Genomic DNA, 18,165 nt, shown 5'->3' with positions numbered 1-18,165 from the left:
GAATGGCCGCCCACATGCTTATTGGCTCCGACAAGGAGCTGGTAGGGGTGACGGGGATCAGAAGCTGCCCGGCCCCCCGAAGTCCCAGGATGCCCCACATGAGTGTGCAGGGCATCCTGGCGAGACCCTTAAGGCCGGAGGTTTGCTTTAGCCTCCCGGCGGGGGTCTCCTCATGAGTCGCCATGGTGCAGAGCCATGCCATGATGTCTCACAATCGGGTAAATGGGGTTAGCAGAGCGCACGCTCCGCTAACCTCGTTTATGGGGAGGGGGTATTTTTGGAGGCTTGCTGCCAGGAGCTGCATGGCTCCCGTTGCAGTACACAACTGAGAGAAACCGGGCTAGGCTCCCTAGCCCTATTTCTCCTGGTCATGGGAATAGCCTCATTGGGTCAGCCATTTCATTTATGTGGGAGAGTGGGTGCATTTTCCTCCTCAGGAGGATGCTCCATTCAGAGGCCCTTATATTTGTGCATCCCATTCATTATATCTCTCCCTACATGTTCCTTTATTGTTGTGGAAGGATCCTGTGTCAAAAGGATTCACTGTCTACCACAAGAGCTGGCCTTGTGGTAGCAACCATAACATGTCCCTTTTGCTAAGCGGGGTCTGCCCTGGCTGCATATGAATGGGAGACTACATGCGTGAGCACTGTAAGATATTCCCCTTAGGGAATGGGAAAAGCAAGAAGGTTCCCCACCATCCATTACATGGCAGCTTCCTATGTTCCTGTGATGAGGGAAATTACTCAAAGTAGGCCTATTGGCTGACCACCTGTGCCACATCCCAAGTGCCTTTTAATGCAACATGCATATAGTTGTGCAAGAACGCTCTTGTGCAAATGCAAGAATAGTGCACACTTGGTTCTGCAATGGTAAACCATTCTTTCCAATGGCTAAACCATTGCACAAATGTGATACTTATTTTCACACTTAATCTATATGGATGTTTGCATCCTCTAATACAGTAATGCTGACACTTTTGAAAACCCAAATGAATGAATGTCCAATATAGCAAATGGAATAACCCATCCACCAAGGACCATGGCTCTCTTTTACTTAGGTCAAACCATTTGCTAAATTATAAGGGCAAATCTTGCTTAGAAGCATTTTTGGGATTACTGCTGCCATCCCCAGCCTTATGTTTCCTACAGAACTCTTTTAAAGAGTAAAATGGTCAGAAAAATCAATTTGTGAGCAATGAGACTTCAATAGGAGAAGCAAATGTAATTTAAATAGATCAGAGGACAGGACTGCACATTTATAGAGGGATCAGATGGTTTTACTGGTACAGATGTTGTACCCCATGGGGACACCTGAATGGCATGCTTTGTGATTATGTCATGCACCCCAATCCAAGATGGCAGCTGCACAGAAAGAGGTTAGTTCTTACCAGAACTGCTTGTTTGTTTCCCTTTAAAGCAGTGGTAGGTCAGGACTCAGGAGTCCAATTTTTATTAGTGTAGTATCAGGGGAGGGTGATTTTCAACTCTTCCTTCTACACTGTTTTCTAGATTGAAATAACCCCCTCCCAAAGCTGCTTTACAGGAAAATGAAAAATGTCAGAAGATAATGTGCCAGATATCTCACTTCTTTAAAGGTTGGAATGGTTGTGCTCACAAAATAACTCAAAAGTGGTTGTGGGCAGCTCTTTCCCCCAAGGGGGCAGCTCCACATCCAAAGGCCCATGGAAGAAGTGGTTGGTATTCATGCAGCAACAGAAAGACTCACATCTCTGTGTGTGATTTAATTGATCTATTGAAACTTGTGAAAGGTCCTGCCTGGGCAGTGGTTCACTTCACCCCATATGGTTCATACGCCATCTTTCTACAGGTCCCAGTAAGTGGTTTTGACAGTTAATTCTGCAGCATCACCAGATGTGGCACCAGTCTTCTCTCGCCAAAAGGCCTCCTTTCCCAACCCTTCATACACTGGCGGCAGTTGCTCATTATCACGTGTGCTCTAGTTCCTTCTCTCTTGATGACCCCTCCCCCCTGGTGGGGGCTCAAGGCCTTAATGGTGTGGCATGGCCTGGGTTGTGTACCATCCATTGGGCCCAGGTTTGTTGATACCTTGACGCTTTCCAGACTAGACCCTACAACAGGGTCAGGACGTATCTCAGAAGTGTGCTTCCACACTTCCTGCATCATGACACCACAGTCCCTACGTGGACAGCAGTGTACTGTTCACATTTCCAATGCCTTGTTTCGAATTTAATCACTGCAGTATGGAGCTAGAACATCGTATATCTGGTGTGGAAAAGTTGCTGTTTGGGGGGGGGGGTTGTTAGTTGCTGCGAGACAGATCCCCCTGCTGTTTATTTTTCGAATGTGACTTGCCCAAATGGAGGCATTTTGCTGCTGATGAGCAGCTAGTCTGGAAAACGCCCTGAGGGATAATACCCCATGAGGTGTCAGTTTCCTCCTGCTTCCCACTCATTGGAATTAAGGCTGATGGCCCTCAGATGTTGGCTGAGCAGCGCCCCCCTCAAGCCACCTTGTTAGGGTTGACTCCAGCACACATTGGCTTACCAGATAAGCAAATGTAAAACATGAAAAGATTTTTAAAATAACATAAAATATCACAACAAAATTGAGAACAGAAAGCAAAAGAGAGAGTCTGATCTATCTCAAAACTACAAAAGAGAGTCTGATCTATCTCAAAACTCCTCTTCTGCTCCTTTTACAGAGAGAGTCACACCAACCTCATCCTGCCAGTGCTTGTCAAGTACCCTGGTCACTCAAATAAATTCTATACCTTGCTGCTGCTCTTGGATGAAGACCCCCGCCATCACATACAACACTGCAAAGTTCTGCACCGAGGCCTGTAGAAGCCGCAGGTCCATGACAACTTCCATCCTGAGGGACCATGGGCTGAGCCTACAAATTCCAGTCTTAGCCTCAACTCTCACATAAGCTATTGCAACCTCCTTTTAATTGTATACTTTTAATTTTTCTTATGTACCTTTAAACACTCTTAATTATTTTTAATTATTTTTAAGTACTCTTACACATAGAGCCCTTTTGGCCCACTGTTTACTCGGGTGCAGACTTCTCTCTTGTCGGCAGTCTGAGTTTTTTTAAAAAATTATTTTTAAAATTTTCTTCCCCCTTATTACTACCCTACACTTTTATAGCTTCATAACTGTAGTTTTATATTTTATATTGTATCTCCCACCCCCTGCCTGTACCTCATGTATTTTATTGCTCTTGTGCTGGACTAAGACTGAAATAAAGGTGATTGATCAATCGATCGATCGATTGATTGAGTCTGTTCAATCCAATCTAAATATGTTTTAAAAGCCATGTCTTGGCCAAGTGCCGGAGATCTGAGGGGCCATAGGGATCCCTACAGAGAGTATTTTACAAGCTCAGTGCCACCACAGAAAAGTTCCTGCTCCAAGTGGGAACTGTCCAAGCTGGAGACAGAATTCCAATTGAAGATGGAATCCAGAGCAGGGCCTCAATTTGTTGAACAAAGTGTGTGTGTGTGTGTGAAGGTGTCATTTGTGGGTTCAACTTGAGTTTGCACTGTTGCTTAGAAGCAGAGAGAGCATAGTGTTTAAGCGTATGATAGATGATTCAGAACATCTCTGATTTCAGACCTGAGCTCAGCTCCTGAACTCAGTAGGGGGTCTCAAGCATGCCTTTTTCATTCTTTCTCTCAGCCTCACCCAATCTGTTGTGGGCCATTGTGTGGTTAAGCAGCTTACCAGTTTAAATACAAATGAATATAAAATCAGCCTGATGGGAATAGGAAGTAACTTATTTTACAGGTGTGTTGCCTTGTAATGATCACTAAGATAAAATATGTAGAGATGGAGGGACTTCCTAAATCATGCTCTTGGGGCCCATCTACAATCGTTTGACAATAGGGCTATTCCCACGATCAGGCAAAATAGGGCTAGGGGAGCGTAGCCCGATTTCGCCTGACCGTGGGAGCCACTGGGCTCGCAGGTGAGCCCAGTGGCTCCCTGGCAGTTAACCCGCCAAACTACCCCTTCCCTTAAACCAGGTTTGTGGAACGAGTGCTTCACAAACCCGGTTTTTAAAATCATGAGTAGCCGCAGAGCGGCTCCACTTTGTGGCTACTCAAGAGTAGACCCCCAGCCAGGAGGCTTAAAAGCAGCCTCCCAGCTCGGGGGTCTCTCCAATATACCCTGCATGCTCACACAGGGCATACTGGAGCTTCCAGGGACTGTGCTGCCCCCAATCCTCCCAGCCCCCGCTGGTTCCGTCACAGAGCCGGCAGTCATGTGCGCAGCCAATCCGGCTGCCAGGGCTCCCGCCCTGCTCGTCTGTGAGGAGAGTGGACTTAACCCGCTCTCCCCGCAAACACAATGGAGGCAAGTCCAAGTTTTTAATTGTTAATTATTATTGTTTTATGTTTTATAATTTTTGTTTTAATGATTAATTGATTTTAATGGTGTTTTAATGTAAACCGCCCTGAGCCTTTTGGAAGGGTGGTATAAATTTTTTAATAATAAATAATAAAAAATAAAAAATAAATAAATAAGTCTCTGTGATTGTGAGACCCGCCTCTTTGTGTTTTATTTTTTATTTATTTATTTATTTATTTATTTATTTATTTAAATATTTTTTATTAATTATTAATTACCTCTTCATATCCCAAGGGCTCAAGGCAAGTAATAGTTAAAATTGTAACTACCCTGTTGTTGTTGATAATGATGATGATGATGATGATGATGAATGATTGATTGATGATGATGATTGTCATCCCATCTTGCTCTGCTCCATCCACTGCCATTTCAGGGCCTTCATGGTGGTTGCACCTAGACTATGGAACTCCCTTTGCCTACTGATTCCCTCCTCCCTCTCTCTTCTCCCTACGGATGCCCGACTGACTTCCATCTTCAGAAAATGCATCAAGTGTGCTGATGAGCCCATAGCTTGGATTAAGATTATTTCTGTCAGTTTGCTGTCAGATGTTTTGTTGAACTCTCGCCCCACCAGCCCCTGTTGCTGTCTTAGCATTTACTAACTCACCATTTTACTGATTGAATATATCATTTTAATGTTGCTGCATGCCACTTTATGCAAGGATCAAAGAGGTGTAGACATTTTTATCATAAAATTAACAGAGATGTTGGTGGGGAGTAAATCTTATACTACGACTATTACAACTTGCACAGTTGTGGTGGCTAATACATGCTACTGCTGAGATGGTGCAAATTGTGCAAGCAACACAGACAGCCAGCATGATGAGGTGCCAGATTACAGAAATGGTACCTTCCATATGCATGCTACTCTGTGATAACCTTGCATACACCCTAGATGCTCACCTGAAGACTGCAATGCTATGTACCACCCTAAAGCATATAGTAGAGGTAAATTGGTTTGGATAAACAACAGAAAGAAGATCCCCTGTCACTTCAAACCATTTGGGAGCTTTGATCTTTGTCTCTGCACAGCAACAGCTTGTGATCTTGAAAAGGTCAGACCGATATATATTTAAGTTAAGCTGCACTTGCAACATGTGGCAGACAGGTGAAAGAGAAGCAGCAAGAAGAGCCCTCTTTTGAAAGATACACGGTGGCTCCTTAGCTGTGGTTCTGCCCTGTTGTAGCTTGCTTTTATTTTAGCACAAGCGTGTCCACGGGGTTCACTGGAAACCCAGTCTGTGTGGACTGAACAGTTTGTACAGTCAATCACACAGCATTGGTCATTTGAGATGAAGACAGATGTGATTTTTTTGTGGTTGCTGTTATTTGGGCAAACACTCCATGGGCTCTTCACTCACAGCACAAACTGGCTTCTCATCTGCTCACACAAACTAGCAACACCTGTGTGTTCTGTATAGTAACTGTACAACAGTAACTGCTAGATTTTATATTTTCAAAACATTGAAGAAACATACATGGTTGTGTCTTCACCCCAGCATTCCTTGGTGCTGTTGTTGCTCTGTTGCTCTGTTGCACATCTTTAAATTATAAGCTAATGGCCTGGTTCATACAATTGTTCATGTCTAGATTTAATGCGGGTTACCGACATTAGCATGAGTGTGAACCCACGTCAAGGCAGGAATCTTAGATTCGTCTCGGGTCATAAACCACTTTGGCATGCATTCACACAATCACATTATTGTAGGTAACCCACATTAAACCTGGATTCATATGACTGTGAGAACTAGGCCAATTAAATTTACAAACTGCAGACTTTGGGGCTTCAACTTCATGCTTAGTTTTTTCCACCCCCATCCTCCACAGCCTGCAGTAATTGTTCAACTTAATATCTAGCCTGAAGAAGAATTCTGGAGAACTCAAAAGGCTGCTCCCTATTTTGAGATATTTTTAGTTGTTTTTAATAAAGATATTGCCCTACTATGATACAGGAAGATGAAGTTAGATCAGCACTCCAGTCATTACCAAGACAGAAGGCTACAGGAATTGATGGAATAGCTATAGAAATATGGCAAGCAACAAAAGAAGAAACAGTCAAGGCTCTGACCAAACTATGCCAGCAAATCTGTAGAACGACACAGTGGCCGACAGATTGGAAGAGGTCAGTCTACACACCCATACCAAAGAAAGGAGACTTAACAGATTGCTCAAACTGTTGCACAATATCCTTAATTTCACATCCTAGCAAAATAATGCTCAGGATCATCCAATGCAGATTAGAGCCCTATGTGGGAAGGGAAATGCCGGATGTTCAAGCTGGTTTCAGAAAAGGCAGAGGAACAAGAGACTTCATTGCTGATGCATGCTGGATAATTGAGAAAGCCAAAGAATATAAAAAAGAAATCAATACATGCTTTATTGACTACAGAAAGGCATTAGATTGTGTCGATCATAGTTGTGGAATATCCTTAGGAAACTGGGTGTCCCAGAACATCATCATCATTGTGGTTGTTATTATTATTATTATTATTCGATTTCTATATCATCCTTCCAAAAATGTCTCAGGGTGGTTTACACAGAGAAATAATAAATAAATAAGATGGATCCCTGTCCTCTAAAAAGAAACATAAGACAGACACCAGCAACAGTCACTGGGGAGGAACTGTGTGCTGGGGGTGGATAGGGCCAGTTACTCTCCCCCTGCTAAATAAAGAGAATCACCACGTTAAAAGGTGCCTCTTTGCCAAGTTAACAAATGAGAGAACATATCATTGTTCTCATGAGAAACCTATACATAGGACAGGAGGCCACATGGTAAAACATACTGGTTCCATATAGGCAAAGGAGTAAGACAAGGCTGTAGGGGCGTAACTAACATTAGGCAAGGGGAGACAGTTGTCTTGGGGCCCACTGCCTCAAGGGGCCCCCCAGGGGCACATCACATGACTCCTCACCCACCCATGTTGCACCCCCTGGATCTTTTAAGTACCTAGCAACACCTTTGTAAGGGAGAGAGGAAGGATAGGATTTTCCATGCAAAAAGCTGGTATTAGCAGGTGTGTTCCGAATTTCTTCTAAAAATAAAAATGATAAATTGATTGTATTTTAGTGTAAAAAGTAGTGAATTCAGCTAATTTGGGGGGGGGGAGAAAAGGAAAAGAAATGAGAGAAAGAGCAGAGAGGAGGAGGAAGATAGGTGGTGTGAGGTGGGCGCAAGGCTATGTGTGGCTCACCAGAGGTGCATCAGAATCTAATCTGGCCCACCACCAAATTTTAGTTTGACACCCCCTGGCATAGTGCATTTGCAAGAGAGAGAAAATCCAAGCCCCAATATTTATATGGGGGGGATCTTTTATTGGGGGAATTCTTGTTGCACCCCCTGTTATTTCCTGCTGGATCTGCCCCTGTGAACTAGATATTCACCGTATTCATAATGGGGATGTGAGTGTGTGTGCACTATATATTGTGAAGTGTGTTTGTGTGTGTATATCAGCAAGGGGCTCATTTTAAAATCTTGTCTCTGGGCCCACTCTAACCTTGCTATGCCCCTGCAAGGCTGTATACTTTCTCCTTATTTATTCAACTTATATGCTGAACATATACTGAGAGAAGCCGGATTGGAAGAAAATGAGCATGGTTTTAAAGCTGGAGGGAGAAACATCAATAACCTGCACTACGCTGATGACACCACTCTGATAGCTGAGAATGTGGATGGTCTGCAAGCTGTAGTAATGAAAGTCAAGGAGCACAGTGAAAAAATGGGACTATGACTAAATGTCAAGAAGACTAAACTAATGACAATGGGTACAGCAACCAGCCTCAGGATTGATAATGAAGACACTGAAGTGGTGGTTAGCTTCTGCCTTTTAGGATCGACCATCAACAGTAAAGGATCCAACAGTCAAGAAATACACCACAGACTAGCACTTGGTAGGGCAGCAACGAAGGCCTTTGAAAAGATATTTTATTTGTTTGTTTGTTTGTTTGTTACTTAACATATTTTTATACTGCCCAAAACTTACTTCTCTGGGCAGTTTACAAGAATATAAAAACAACATTAAAACATTAGTTAAAAACAAAAACAAGAAATTTAAAACACAACAATTTAAAAAGTTTAAAACAATATTCTAAAACATTAAAAACAACCTAAACAATATCAGTTAAGAGCCTGGGTGAACAGATGTGTCTTTAAAGACCTTTTTAAAAATTTTCATAGATGGGGAGGCTCTTATTGCACTACGGAGCGCATTCCAAAGCCTCGGGGCAGCAACAGAGAAGGCCTGTCCCTGAGTAGCCACCAGACAAGCCGGTGGCAAATGCAGATGGACCTCTCCTGATGATCTCAATGGGCTGTGGGGGTTCATAACGAAGAAGACGTTCTCTTAAATACCCAGGGGGCCCAAGCTGTTTAGGGCTTTATAGGTTATAACTAACACCTTGTATTTTGCCCGGAAACATATCGGCAGCCAGGGTAACTCCTTCAATACAGGAGTAATATGGTCTCTCCTAGATGACCCAGAGACCAGCCTGGCTGCCGCATTTAGATGTCTATACCTACAAAGATTAGAATCATTCAGACAATGGTTTTTTCCATGACACTCTATGGATGCAAACTGCAAAAGCTGGACTTTGAAGACGCAAGATAGAAAAAGTATTGATGCTTTTGAACTTTGGTGCTGGAGAAGACTTTTGAGGATACCATGGACAGCCAGGAAAACAAACAAATGCATCATAGAACAAATTAATCCAGAGTTTTCACCTGAGGCACAAATGACCAGGCTCGAACTATCATACTTTGGACACATTATGCAAAGACCCAGCTCCCTTGAGAAGTCCATAATGCTGGGGAGAGTTAAAGGAAAGAGAAGAAGAGAACGACCAGCAGCAAGGTGGATGGACTTGATTACAACAGCAATGAATGCACCACTGAGAAAACTTAAAGGCCAAGTTGAAGACATATCATCCTGGAGTGAATCTATCTGTGTGGTTGCTAAAAGTCGACACCGACTTGACAGCACTTAATCAATTCAATCAATCAATCAGTCAATGATAAGTTAGTCAGTCCTCAGCCTTGCCAGTCTCTTCTTGCTTCATTTATTATTTTATTTATTATTTATTTATTAGATTTATATAACGCCCTTCCAAAATGGCTCAGGGTGGTTCACAGCATGATAAAAACTATTAAAACAAATTAACAATTAAAATCAAACTATTAAAACACAATAAAACCAATAAAACAGCTAAAAGCCCTGAAAATCAGGGCAACAATTAAAAACAATTTAAAACAGTTAATCATTTAAAACCCTGGAAGGCCAGGCCAAATAGGTAGGTTTTAAGGGCTCTCCTGAAGGACGGCAATGATCTCAAATTACGAATTTCTGCTGGGAGTGCATTCCGCAGCCCAGGAGCAGCTACAGAGAAGGCCCACCTCTGCGTCGCCACGAGACAAACCAATGGCAACTGGAGACGGACCTCCTCAGTCCATATGTGCAGTCCTTTTAAATTATTTTTTTAAAGACATATGTGCATTTATGAATATGTATGTTCCTTCAATTTATAAAATAGTAGTTTGGTTCTCACAATGGAAAACCAAGTAGGACAAGCACGCTACCCAGGCCCCTGATTTTAGGTCATCTTTCAGCATAAACCGAGGTAGGAAGAAGTAGAAGTGATCATGTGGGAGGAAGGCACAGGCTTTAATGACATTTCCTTCACCCTCAAATAAGCTCAGTAAAATTTCTGGTAGGACACCGCCGTTGGAGCCTTTTCTTGCCTCCCACATGATCACTTCCCCCACCTCCTACCTTGGTGTTTACTGACAGACTACCAAAAATTGGGAGTGTGCACAGCTCCGAAGCTGTGTAAAATGCTTGCGCTGCTTAGTTTACTGCCATCAGAACCAGCCTGGTGATTTATAAACTGTTCCAGGGATCATGGAAGAGGAGGGTTGGTGATGTCATGTCAAAGTGTTCTGCATGTAACAAGCACCACGTCGAACCACTATCAGCTGGAGATGGTTTCAAGTGGCCTCTGTGTGGCAAAGGCATCACGTGGACTCTGTGTTTAGGATCCCAGACTGCCTAAACATGTTTCACCAAACAAAGGTGGGGTAGGATGCTGCTGCTTCTGTGGCCAGCCCTGTGCTTACTAACTTTTCTTAAGTCTTCTGCCCAGATGCTTCCTCTATGGACGTGCTGAGCATACCATACAAGCAATGCTAGGAATATGCATTGTTTATGCGGAATACTAAATATGCCTGCAGATGACCAAAGTGAACGGAAAGCATTAGATGTTCTGCTAGCAGTTAGGGGTGTGCACAAACCAAAAATCACGGTGCAGCTCAAATTCGAATAGAACTCAAGCCGAACAACGTGCTGCCGGTGTCATCTTTCAGTTATAAATAGTGTGCTGCTGTTTGACCAAACCGGTTTGGTGGTTCGGGCGGCTAAAATACTTGTAAAGTATTGTACAAGTCTGGATCCAGGGAATCCAGATTATCTGGTAAGATCCTTATCTGATCCTTATCTGGTCGGCGTGGCTACCAGTGCTGCCGCTTGCCACTGTTTGCCCTCCAGGGCATGGCCCCAAGTGGGCGCTCTGCCTTCTTTAAGAAACCATCCACATGGTGGGCCTCCGTGGACTTGTGGAGGACATTTGCATGGTGTCATCTTATTTGTTTGTTATCTCGCTTTGTAAACTGCCCTGAGCCATTTTTGGAAGGGCGGTATAGAAATTGTAATAATAATAATAATAATAATAATAATAATAATAATAATAATAATAATAAAAATAAAGCATCTGTTCTTTCCCTAGCACAGTACCTTTTAGGGAGGAGATCGAGATGGGAAGTGATCATTGCTGCTGGAGCAGCAGCAGTGACTGCCTGCCCCCCAATCAAGAAGGAGGTGGCTGATGGGTTGTGGTGGGGCTCTAAACTAATGAATGCATTGGGAGCCTGAGCCCTATGGGCCATCCCCTAATGACATCCCTGCCAGGGGTCCCACAAAAGAGGCAGCAAGAGCAGATTTTTATTGATTATAGTACTACATGCAATGTTCCATGCACATGTGGGGCCTTTTAGCTTCCTGCTTCTGGTGGCAGCCCCTCAGACCCATCCAACTCCCCACCCCCCACCAAGGCCAGGAGCCCTCTGGAGCACCACCCCATAAGACACAAGGGGCCGCCCGGGAAAGGAAGAGTCCACCAACCACTCTCCCCAGGAGCATATGGAAGCATTTTGCAATATGAACGAACACCTCCCTTTGTTTGTGTCCTTTACAACAGCAGTGATATTTGTTGAAATCTAATCCTGAACAACTATGCATTTATTTACAAAAAATATAAACAACTTAGCGTATACATATCAAATCAGATGATAATGATGATTTTTGGTGATGATATTCAGGGACCTCTATAAAGATGATGTCAGTTGAATGGAGATGCCAAATCACAATGCATTCCTTTCCCCCTAGAAAGCAAGCAAGCAAGCAAATGAAATTGGATTAGCTGTGAAGCCTCCATTTTCCCACTTACATAATTAAATACTAATTCTGACATTATCACAATTTCCCCCCCAGTTATTTTGAATCAGTTTGCGTAATCCACTTGATCTCACCACCTCCTTTGGCTACATGGCTAACAGGCTCGTTGCCTTATTTGAAGCTGCCCGATACTACTGCGATGACAGAGATTTATATACTGTTTTTCAACGTCGACCCTAAGTGTAACTCCCTAACTAATTGTTTATTAGGTTTGTGCAAAGCTTTAGCCAAAGCCAGATATACCAAACAGCTCCGCTGGCACTATGCAGAGGTGATCATACCCACAATGCACTGCTTGCCTGCCCCTTCCCGGAGTAACACGAAAATAGTGCCCCTCCCCGCTCCATTTATCGTGTTTGTGAGAGACTGTTCTGGCCCTCTTGTGAGGGTGGCAGCACAAGTATTGTGAAGAAAGGGCCTTAAATGCCATTTAAAGGGTGTGAATGCCCTTGCCCTGCGCTTTTAGTTTGTACTGAAAAGGCATGATTGCACTGGACATGCCTCCTTGAAGATCATGGCCAATGGCTGCCTCCCCCCCCCCCACGTACTGACGCCTTGCCAGCAGTTTGGTGATGTCGGTGCTACAGAGCATGCTGGGAGGAAGTCTCGGTGGACCAGGGAGAGGGAGGGGCTCCTCTGACCGGAAACCGGAGGTTGCCCGACCTGAGTTGGAAGATCGTCTGCAGGACAATTCTTAGTTTCAGGGTGTCTTTTAAAGGCAAGGAGAGCCACTCCTGGCCACGCTGCCAACACAGCACAGGCCAATCTCCCTTCCAAATGGGGCCGCGCAGTCCTGTTTGGGAGGGAGACCACACCCCTGCATCTGATGTCAGGTGTGGGGGTGTGGCGAGCCGGCCCCCTACATCTGACATCAAATGCGGGAGGCGGGGCCAGGGAGCCACAGCCGAACATGGGCTGCCACCAGCTTCCCACCGCACGGGGCCGAGCCCTCACAAGCTCTATGGAGAAAGCACTGGAAAGGACTTCATTCCACACAAGTCACTGTGTACCTTCTGAGATTGCACTGAGGCTTGAAAGGGCTCTGTTTCTCTTAAATCTCTCCTCCTCTCCCCCCACCCCCGGGCATCCATCATGGCAAAAGTGCAATACTCGCAGAGGTCAGCACAGTGGGAAATAGCTCTCATAAAGGGCCCCCACTTGAAAAAATAGCAAGGATCACTCCCTTTCTATGCATCTAATTGTTCCCAAGAATAATCTAATCTGATGTGTGGCAGGATGGATGGATGATAGAGAGACAGATTTGACGTGACCAAGTCTGAAAAATTCCTGGTTTGTGTGTGTGTGTGCGCGCGTGCTCATGCTCACATGTGAAACAACCTTAGTTTTTTAATCTTCTAATAATTAAATGAAAACAAGCTCGCTAGTTACATTTCATGGAGGAGGCAGCCAAAGGGAGAAAACAAGGTAGTCACAGGCAGCTGGGCCATGTCTGGGTCAATGCCTTGAGACCTTTCTTCCTGCTCATACTGCTCCAAGAATGCAGACGATGCTGGCAATGGCTGCTTCAAGTCTGAATTTCCACCCTTAAATACATAGGCTTGTTAAACGGATCCTTGACAGACTGGCAGACGTCCATGCTGCTCCCCTACGTTTTTGCTTTGCAATTGCATTTAAGTGGCTAAGTGTTAGGCTCAAAACTCCAGTCATTGTAACAGAGCACAGGGAGCTGGTTCAAAGATCCATAAGATTTTGGCCCCGATCCAGTTGCTTGCATGCACAAGAGGCAGAATTGCATGCACCTAGCTCTGCCAGAAAGGCAGCAATTGCACCCATCAAGGGTGTGTGTGTGTGTGTGTTTGTGTGTGAAATCACCACTCCTTTTTCTGAATAGCTAATCAGTTCTATAATCATCATTTGTGGGGCTACACAGGCTACTAGTAGATTACTAGTAAGTCACAAGTTACTCTGGTTATTAGGCCAGGTTGGGTAATAATTGTGCAGACCATATTTGCATGCACTATTCTGCTAAGACATAAGAACAGCCCTGCTGGATCAGGCCCAAGGCCCATCTAGTCCAGCATCCTGTTTCACACAGTGACCCACCAGATGCCACTGGAAGCCTACAGGCAGGAGTTGAGGGCATGCTCTCTCTCCTGCTGTTACTCCCCTGCAACTGGTACTCAGAGGCATCCTGCCTTTTGAGGCTGGAGGTGGCCTATAGTCTTCCTACTAGTATCCGTTGATAGACCTCTCCTCCATGAAGTTAGCCAAACCCCTCTTAAAGCCATCCAGGTTGTTGGCTGTCACCACATCTTGTGGCAGAGAATTACACAAGTTGATCATGCGTTGTGTGAAAAAGTACTTCCTTTTGTCAGTCCTAAATTTCTTGGAAATCAGTTTCATTGGATTACCCCTGGTTCTAGTGTTATGAGAGGGAGAGAGAAACCTCTCTCTCTCCACCCCATGCATGATTTTATAGACCTCTATCATGTCTCCCCTCACTTGTCTTTTTTCTAAACTAAAAAGTCCCAGGTGTTGTAGCCTTGTCTTGTAAGGAAGGTGCTCCACGCCCCTGATCATCTTGGTTGCCCTCTTCTGCATCTCTTCCAGTTCTGCACCTTTTATTTTATTTTATTTATTTATCTATCGTATTTCTATACTGCCTGATAGGTATATCTCTAGGTAGTGTACACAATTTAAAATATTTAAAAGTCACCAATTAAAATACACAACAATAAAACAGAATAAAGTTATTGTTAGAACATGTTTTTAAAATGTATTAAAAATTAATTCTAATTAAAAGCCTGAGAACACAGGAGAGTCTTGAGATTCTTCCTGAAAATAAACAGAGAAGGAGTTGCTCTTATTCCAGTAGGGAGCATATTCCAAAGCCCCGTGGCAGCCTCAGAGAAAGCCGGTCATGGGTCGCCATGAAACAAGCCAGTGGCATCCCTCTCCAGAAGATCGTAACAGGTGGCAGGATTTATGACAAAGGAGGTGTTCTCTTGAATAGCCTGGACCTGAGCAATTAAGGGCTTTATGGGTAAGAACCAGCACTTTGTATTTCAGCTGGAAACATATTGCAGTGCAGTGCAGTGCAGTTCTTTCAAAACTGGTGTTATGTGGTCCCTTCGTGTTGTCCCAGAGACCAATCTGGCTGCCACATTCTGTATCAATTGTAGTTTCCAGACTACGTACAAAGGCAGCCCCATGCAGAACGCATTACAGTAGTCAAGCCTGGAGCTTACCAGCACATATGTACCACTGTTTAATTCAATTCATTCATTCGTTCATTTTCTATACCACCCTTCCAAAATGGCATTAAAACAAAACAATTAAAATCAATTAGCAGTTACAAACAGAGGTTGTAAAACACCATAAAACAATGACAGTTAAAGCATTCAGTGTGGAACTCCACACTTCAGCTCTCACTTAGCAGAACAACAATCTCCAAGCAACACCATCTGGAATCTGCCAGAGAGGTAGGACCTGGTTTTATGCGGTTGTGTGCAGCACCAGAAGCTGCACGGCTCCCATCTGCTAGCCCTGCTAAATGCACCCCGTTAAACAAGGTTAGTGGAGTGAGCACTCCACTAACCCTGTTTGATCATGACCTGCGAGTTGCCACAGTGTGGCTCCACGCTGTAACGATTTATGAGGACACCTCTGACCGGGAGGCTACCACAAGCCTCCCAGCCTTGGGGGTCTCCCCAGAATGCCTCGCGCACATGCTTGGGGCATCTGGGAAGACCCAGATGATCCTGAAACAACCCGGCCCCTGGAAATCCCAGCATGCACTTGCGTGAGACATCCTGGGACTTCCGAGGGCCAGGTTGTTGCAGGATCATCTGGGACTTCCAGGGGCTGGGTTGTTGCAGGATCATCTGGGACTTCCAGGGGCCAGGTAGTTGCAGGATCATCTGTGGGGAAGCCCGATCTCCCCACAGAATTGTCCTTGGCTCTCCGCACTGCTCGTGTGGAGAGCCTCTGTGTCTCAGTTCTAGAGCTCTTGAAGCCCAAGTTACAACCCCTTAGTATAGCCTCTGAGCTCTCCTGGAACTCTGCTCTCCATGTCTACTAACTTGCTGTCTGTCTCCAAGACTCCACTGGTAAGAAAGACTCTGGTTAGCCTCTGCTCCCTGGTAGTAGCATGGCAGAAGCATATGCATCCAAAAAACAACTATGCCCCCAAAGGATGGAAAGTAAGTTGCAATTCCAGATGTCACTGGAAGTGAAGAAGAACCATTGGGTAGCTCCAGTCCTCAGTCTGGAAATGTCCTCCTCCATTTGGCTAGGTGGGAGAGAAAGGGAGTTGGCCGGGAACTGGTAGTGGTGACTCATGGAGTTCCCTTCCATTCCATCTCATGTCATATTTAAATGTGAAACAATGAGGCTATTCTCACAACCAGCAAAAATCAGGCTAGGAGAGCCTAGCCCAATTTTTGCTGATTGTGTAAACCACCAGGCTCGCAGGCAAGCCTGGTGGCTTACAAGCAGCTAGGCCGCTTTTGTAGCCCTCCCCAAAGCACGGGTTTGAGTGCTCCACAAACCCAGGCTTCCCAATCGTGAGTAGCCACGGCACGACTCTGCACCATGGCTACTCATGAGTAGATCCCCAGAGGGGAGGAGAAAAGCCACCTCCTGGCTCCGGGGATCTCCCCAGTATGCGTGCTCGTGCAGGGCATACTGGAGCTTCCAGGCGCCACATGGCCCCCGAGCTCCCCAGCCCCCACTGGCTCCATCATGGAGCTGGCAATCATGTGGGTGGCTGATCCAGCCGCCCAGGGCTCCCTCCCTGATTGTGAATGGGGAGAGTGGGCACTCTCAAGAACCAGGTCTCACTGATCGTGAGACCCGGCTCAATGCATGCTTGGTTTGAGAGAGGTATTTACTCCTTAGTTCAAAGGTTCTCAGACTTGGGTTCCCTTTGGCATTGGGGTGGGAGGGTGATGGGAGTTGTAGCCCAACCACATCTGAGGACCCAAGTTTGAGAACCCCTGTTATAGTTTATATTTAAACTATATATAGCAAAAACTAATATCCTGGGGAGGAGAGCTGATCTTGTGGTAGCAAGCATGAATTGTTTGTCTTGCTCTGCAGGGTCTGCCCTTGTTTGCATTTGAATGGGAGACTACATGTGTTCATGGTTAAGATATTCCTCTTAGGGGATGGGGCCGCTCTGGGAAGAGCATTTGCATGCAGAAGGTTCCAAGTTCCCTCTCTGGCTTCTCCAAGATAGGGCTGAGAGAGAATCCTGCCAGCAACCTTGGAGAAGCCACTGCCAGTCAGGGTAGGCAATACTGAGCTAAATGGACCAATGGTCTGACTTGGTATATGGCAGCTTCCTATGTTCCTATGACCAGACCACATGCAAGTTTCTGGCTTGTTCACTAGCAGACTATCAACCTCCTGTTCACTTTGCCTACATTAAGAGTTTCTACTTCCCATCCTATCTGCTGTCTGATGGGCTGCAATGGAACTGAAAGCACATTGCTGGGGCTCTGAAGCGTAATGTGGGTTGGAGCCACCCTGCTCTGCAGCCCAAACAAGAAAGGCCAGAGCAGATGTGCTCGGATGCCACCCCTTGCGTCAATCACTCCAGACAGCTCCAGCGAGGGCTTCGGCAGAGGTCAAGTGAAGTGCAAACCCTTCATTACCATGTTGATTTTCTCCTGCAAGCTGAGACAGCACTGAGTCAGAAACATGCTCCAGGGAGCTCGGTGTTAACCTCTGCCCCTGGCATTCTGGTGTCAGGTCGCAGTGTGAGGAGTTAACTTAATTCAGTGGCATTTGCTACACAGGCCACAGAATAAAATGCTCAGCTTTAACCCTTGCTGTGCCTCCCAATATGAAGGCGCAGGTGAGAGTTCTCATTCATTCATTCATCTTTTAAACATATTTCTTTGCTGCCCAAAACTTGCATCTCTGGGCGGTTTACAATTAAAATAATATAAAAATTAAAATCATTAACATTAATAAAATCATTTTAAAATCCAACATTAAAAATATTAAAACTATAAATCTGATTAAAAACCTGAGTGAACAAATGTGTCTTCAGTGCCTTTTTAAAAGTTGCCAGAGATGGGGAGGCTCTTATCTCAACAGGGAGTACATTCCAAAGCCCAGGGGCAGCCATGGAGAAGGCCTGTCCCTGAGTAGCCACCAGGCGACCCAACTTGCACAACTCAGTTACAACTGGTGATGGGCCAGAAGACAATGGGAGAGCAGGCTTCCAGTACCAAAGCAGCTGTAGCTTGTTCTTCACCCCTCCATCTTATTAGGGTGGAGCTTCTGGACTAAGCCACT

The 18,165-nt window shown here is 45.0% G+C and overlaps 1 protein-coding gene and 1 long non-coding RNA gene across 4 annotated transcripts in view; one reads left to right on the top strand and one right to left on the bottom strand.

Annotated features, from left to right (window-relative positions):
* Positions 1–3,249, top strand: part of LOC128348890 (uncharacterized) — a 30,159-nt gene extending 26,910 nt beyond the window's left edge. For all 3 annotated transcript variants that reach the window (XR_008318405.1, XR_008318407.1, XR_008318406.1), the window contains one exon: positions 2,686–3,249. This is a non-coding gene — a long non-coding RNA (uncharacterized LOC128348890). The remainder of the gene's footprint in view (positions 1–2,685) is intronic.
* Positions 3,250–8,387: 5,138 nt separating this feature from the next.
* Positions 8,388–18,165, bottom strand: part of TMEM212 (transmembrane protein 212) — a 39,519-nt gene continuing 29,741 nt past the window's right edge. Inside the window, exon 4 of the mRNA XM_053304604.1 lies at positions 8,388–11,825. Within this exon, the coding sequence (XP_053160579.1) occupies positions 11,805–11,825 (21 nt within the window). The 3' untranslated portion in view covers positions 8,388–11,804. The remainder of the gene's footprint in view (positions 11,826–18,165) is intronic.

The sequence above is a fragment of the Hemicordylus capensis genome, chromosome 3 (assembly GCF_027244095.1).
Source record: "Hemicordylus capensis ecotype Gifberg chromosome 3, rHemCap1.1.pri, whole genome shotgun sequence".
Taxonomy (NCBI): Eukaryota; Metazoa; Chordata; class Lepidosauria; order Squamata; family Cordylidae; genus Hemicordylus; species Hemicordylus capensis.
The sequence above is the reverse complement of the archived record's forward strand: the minus strand, read 5'-3'. Positions and strand labels throughout refer to the sequence as shown.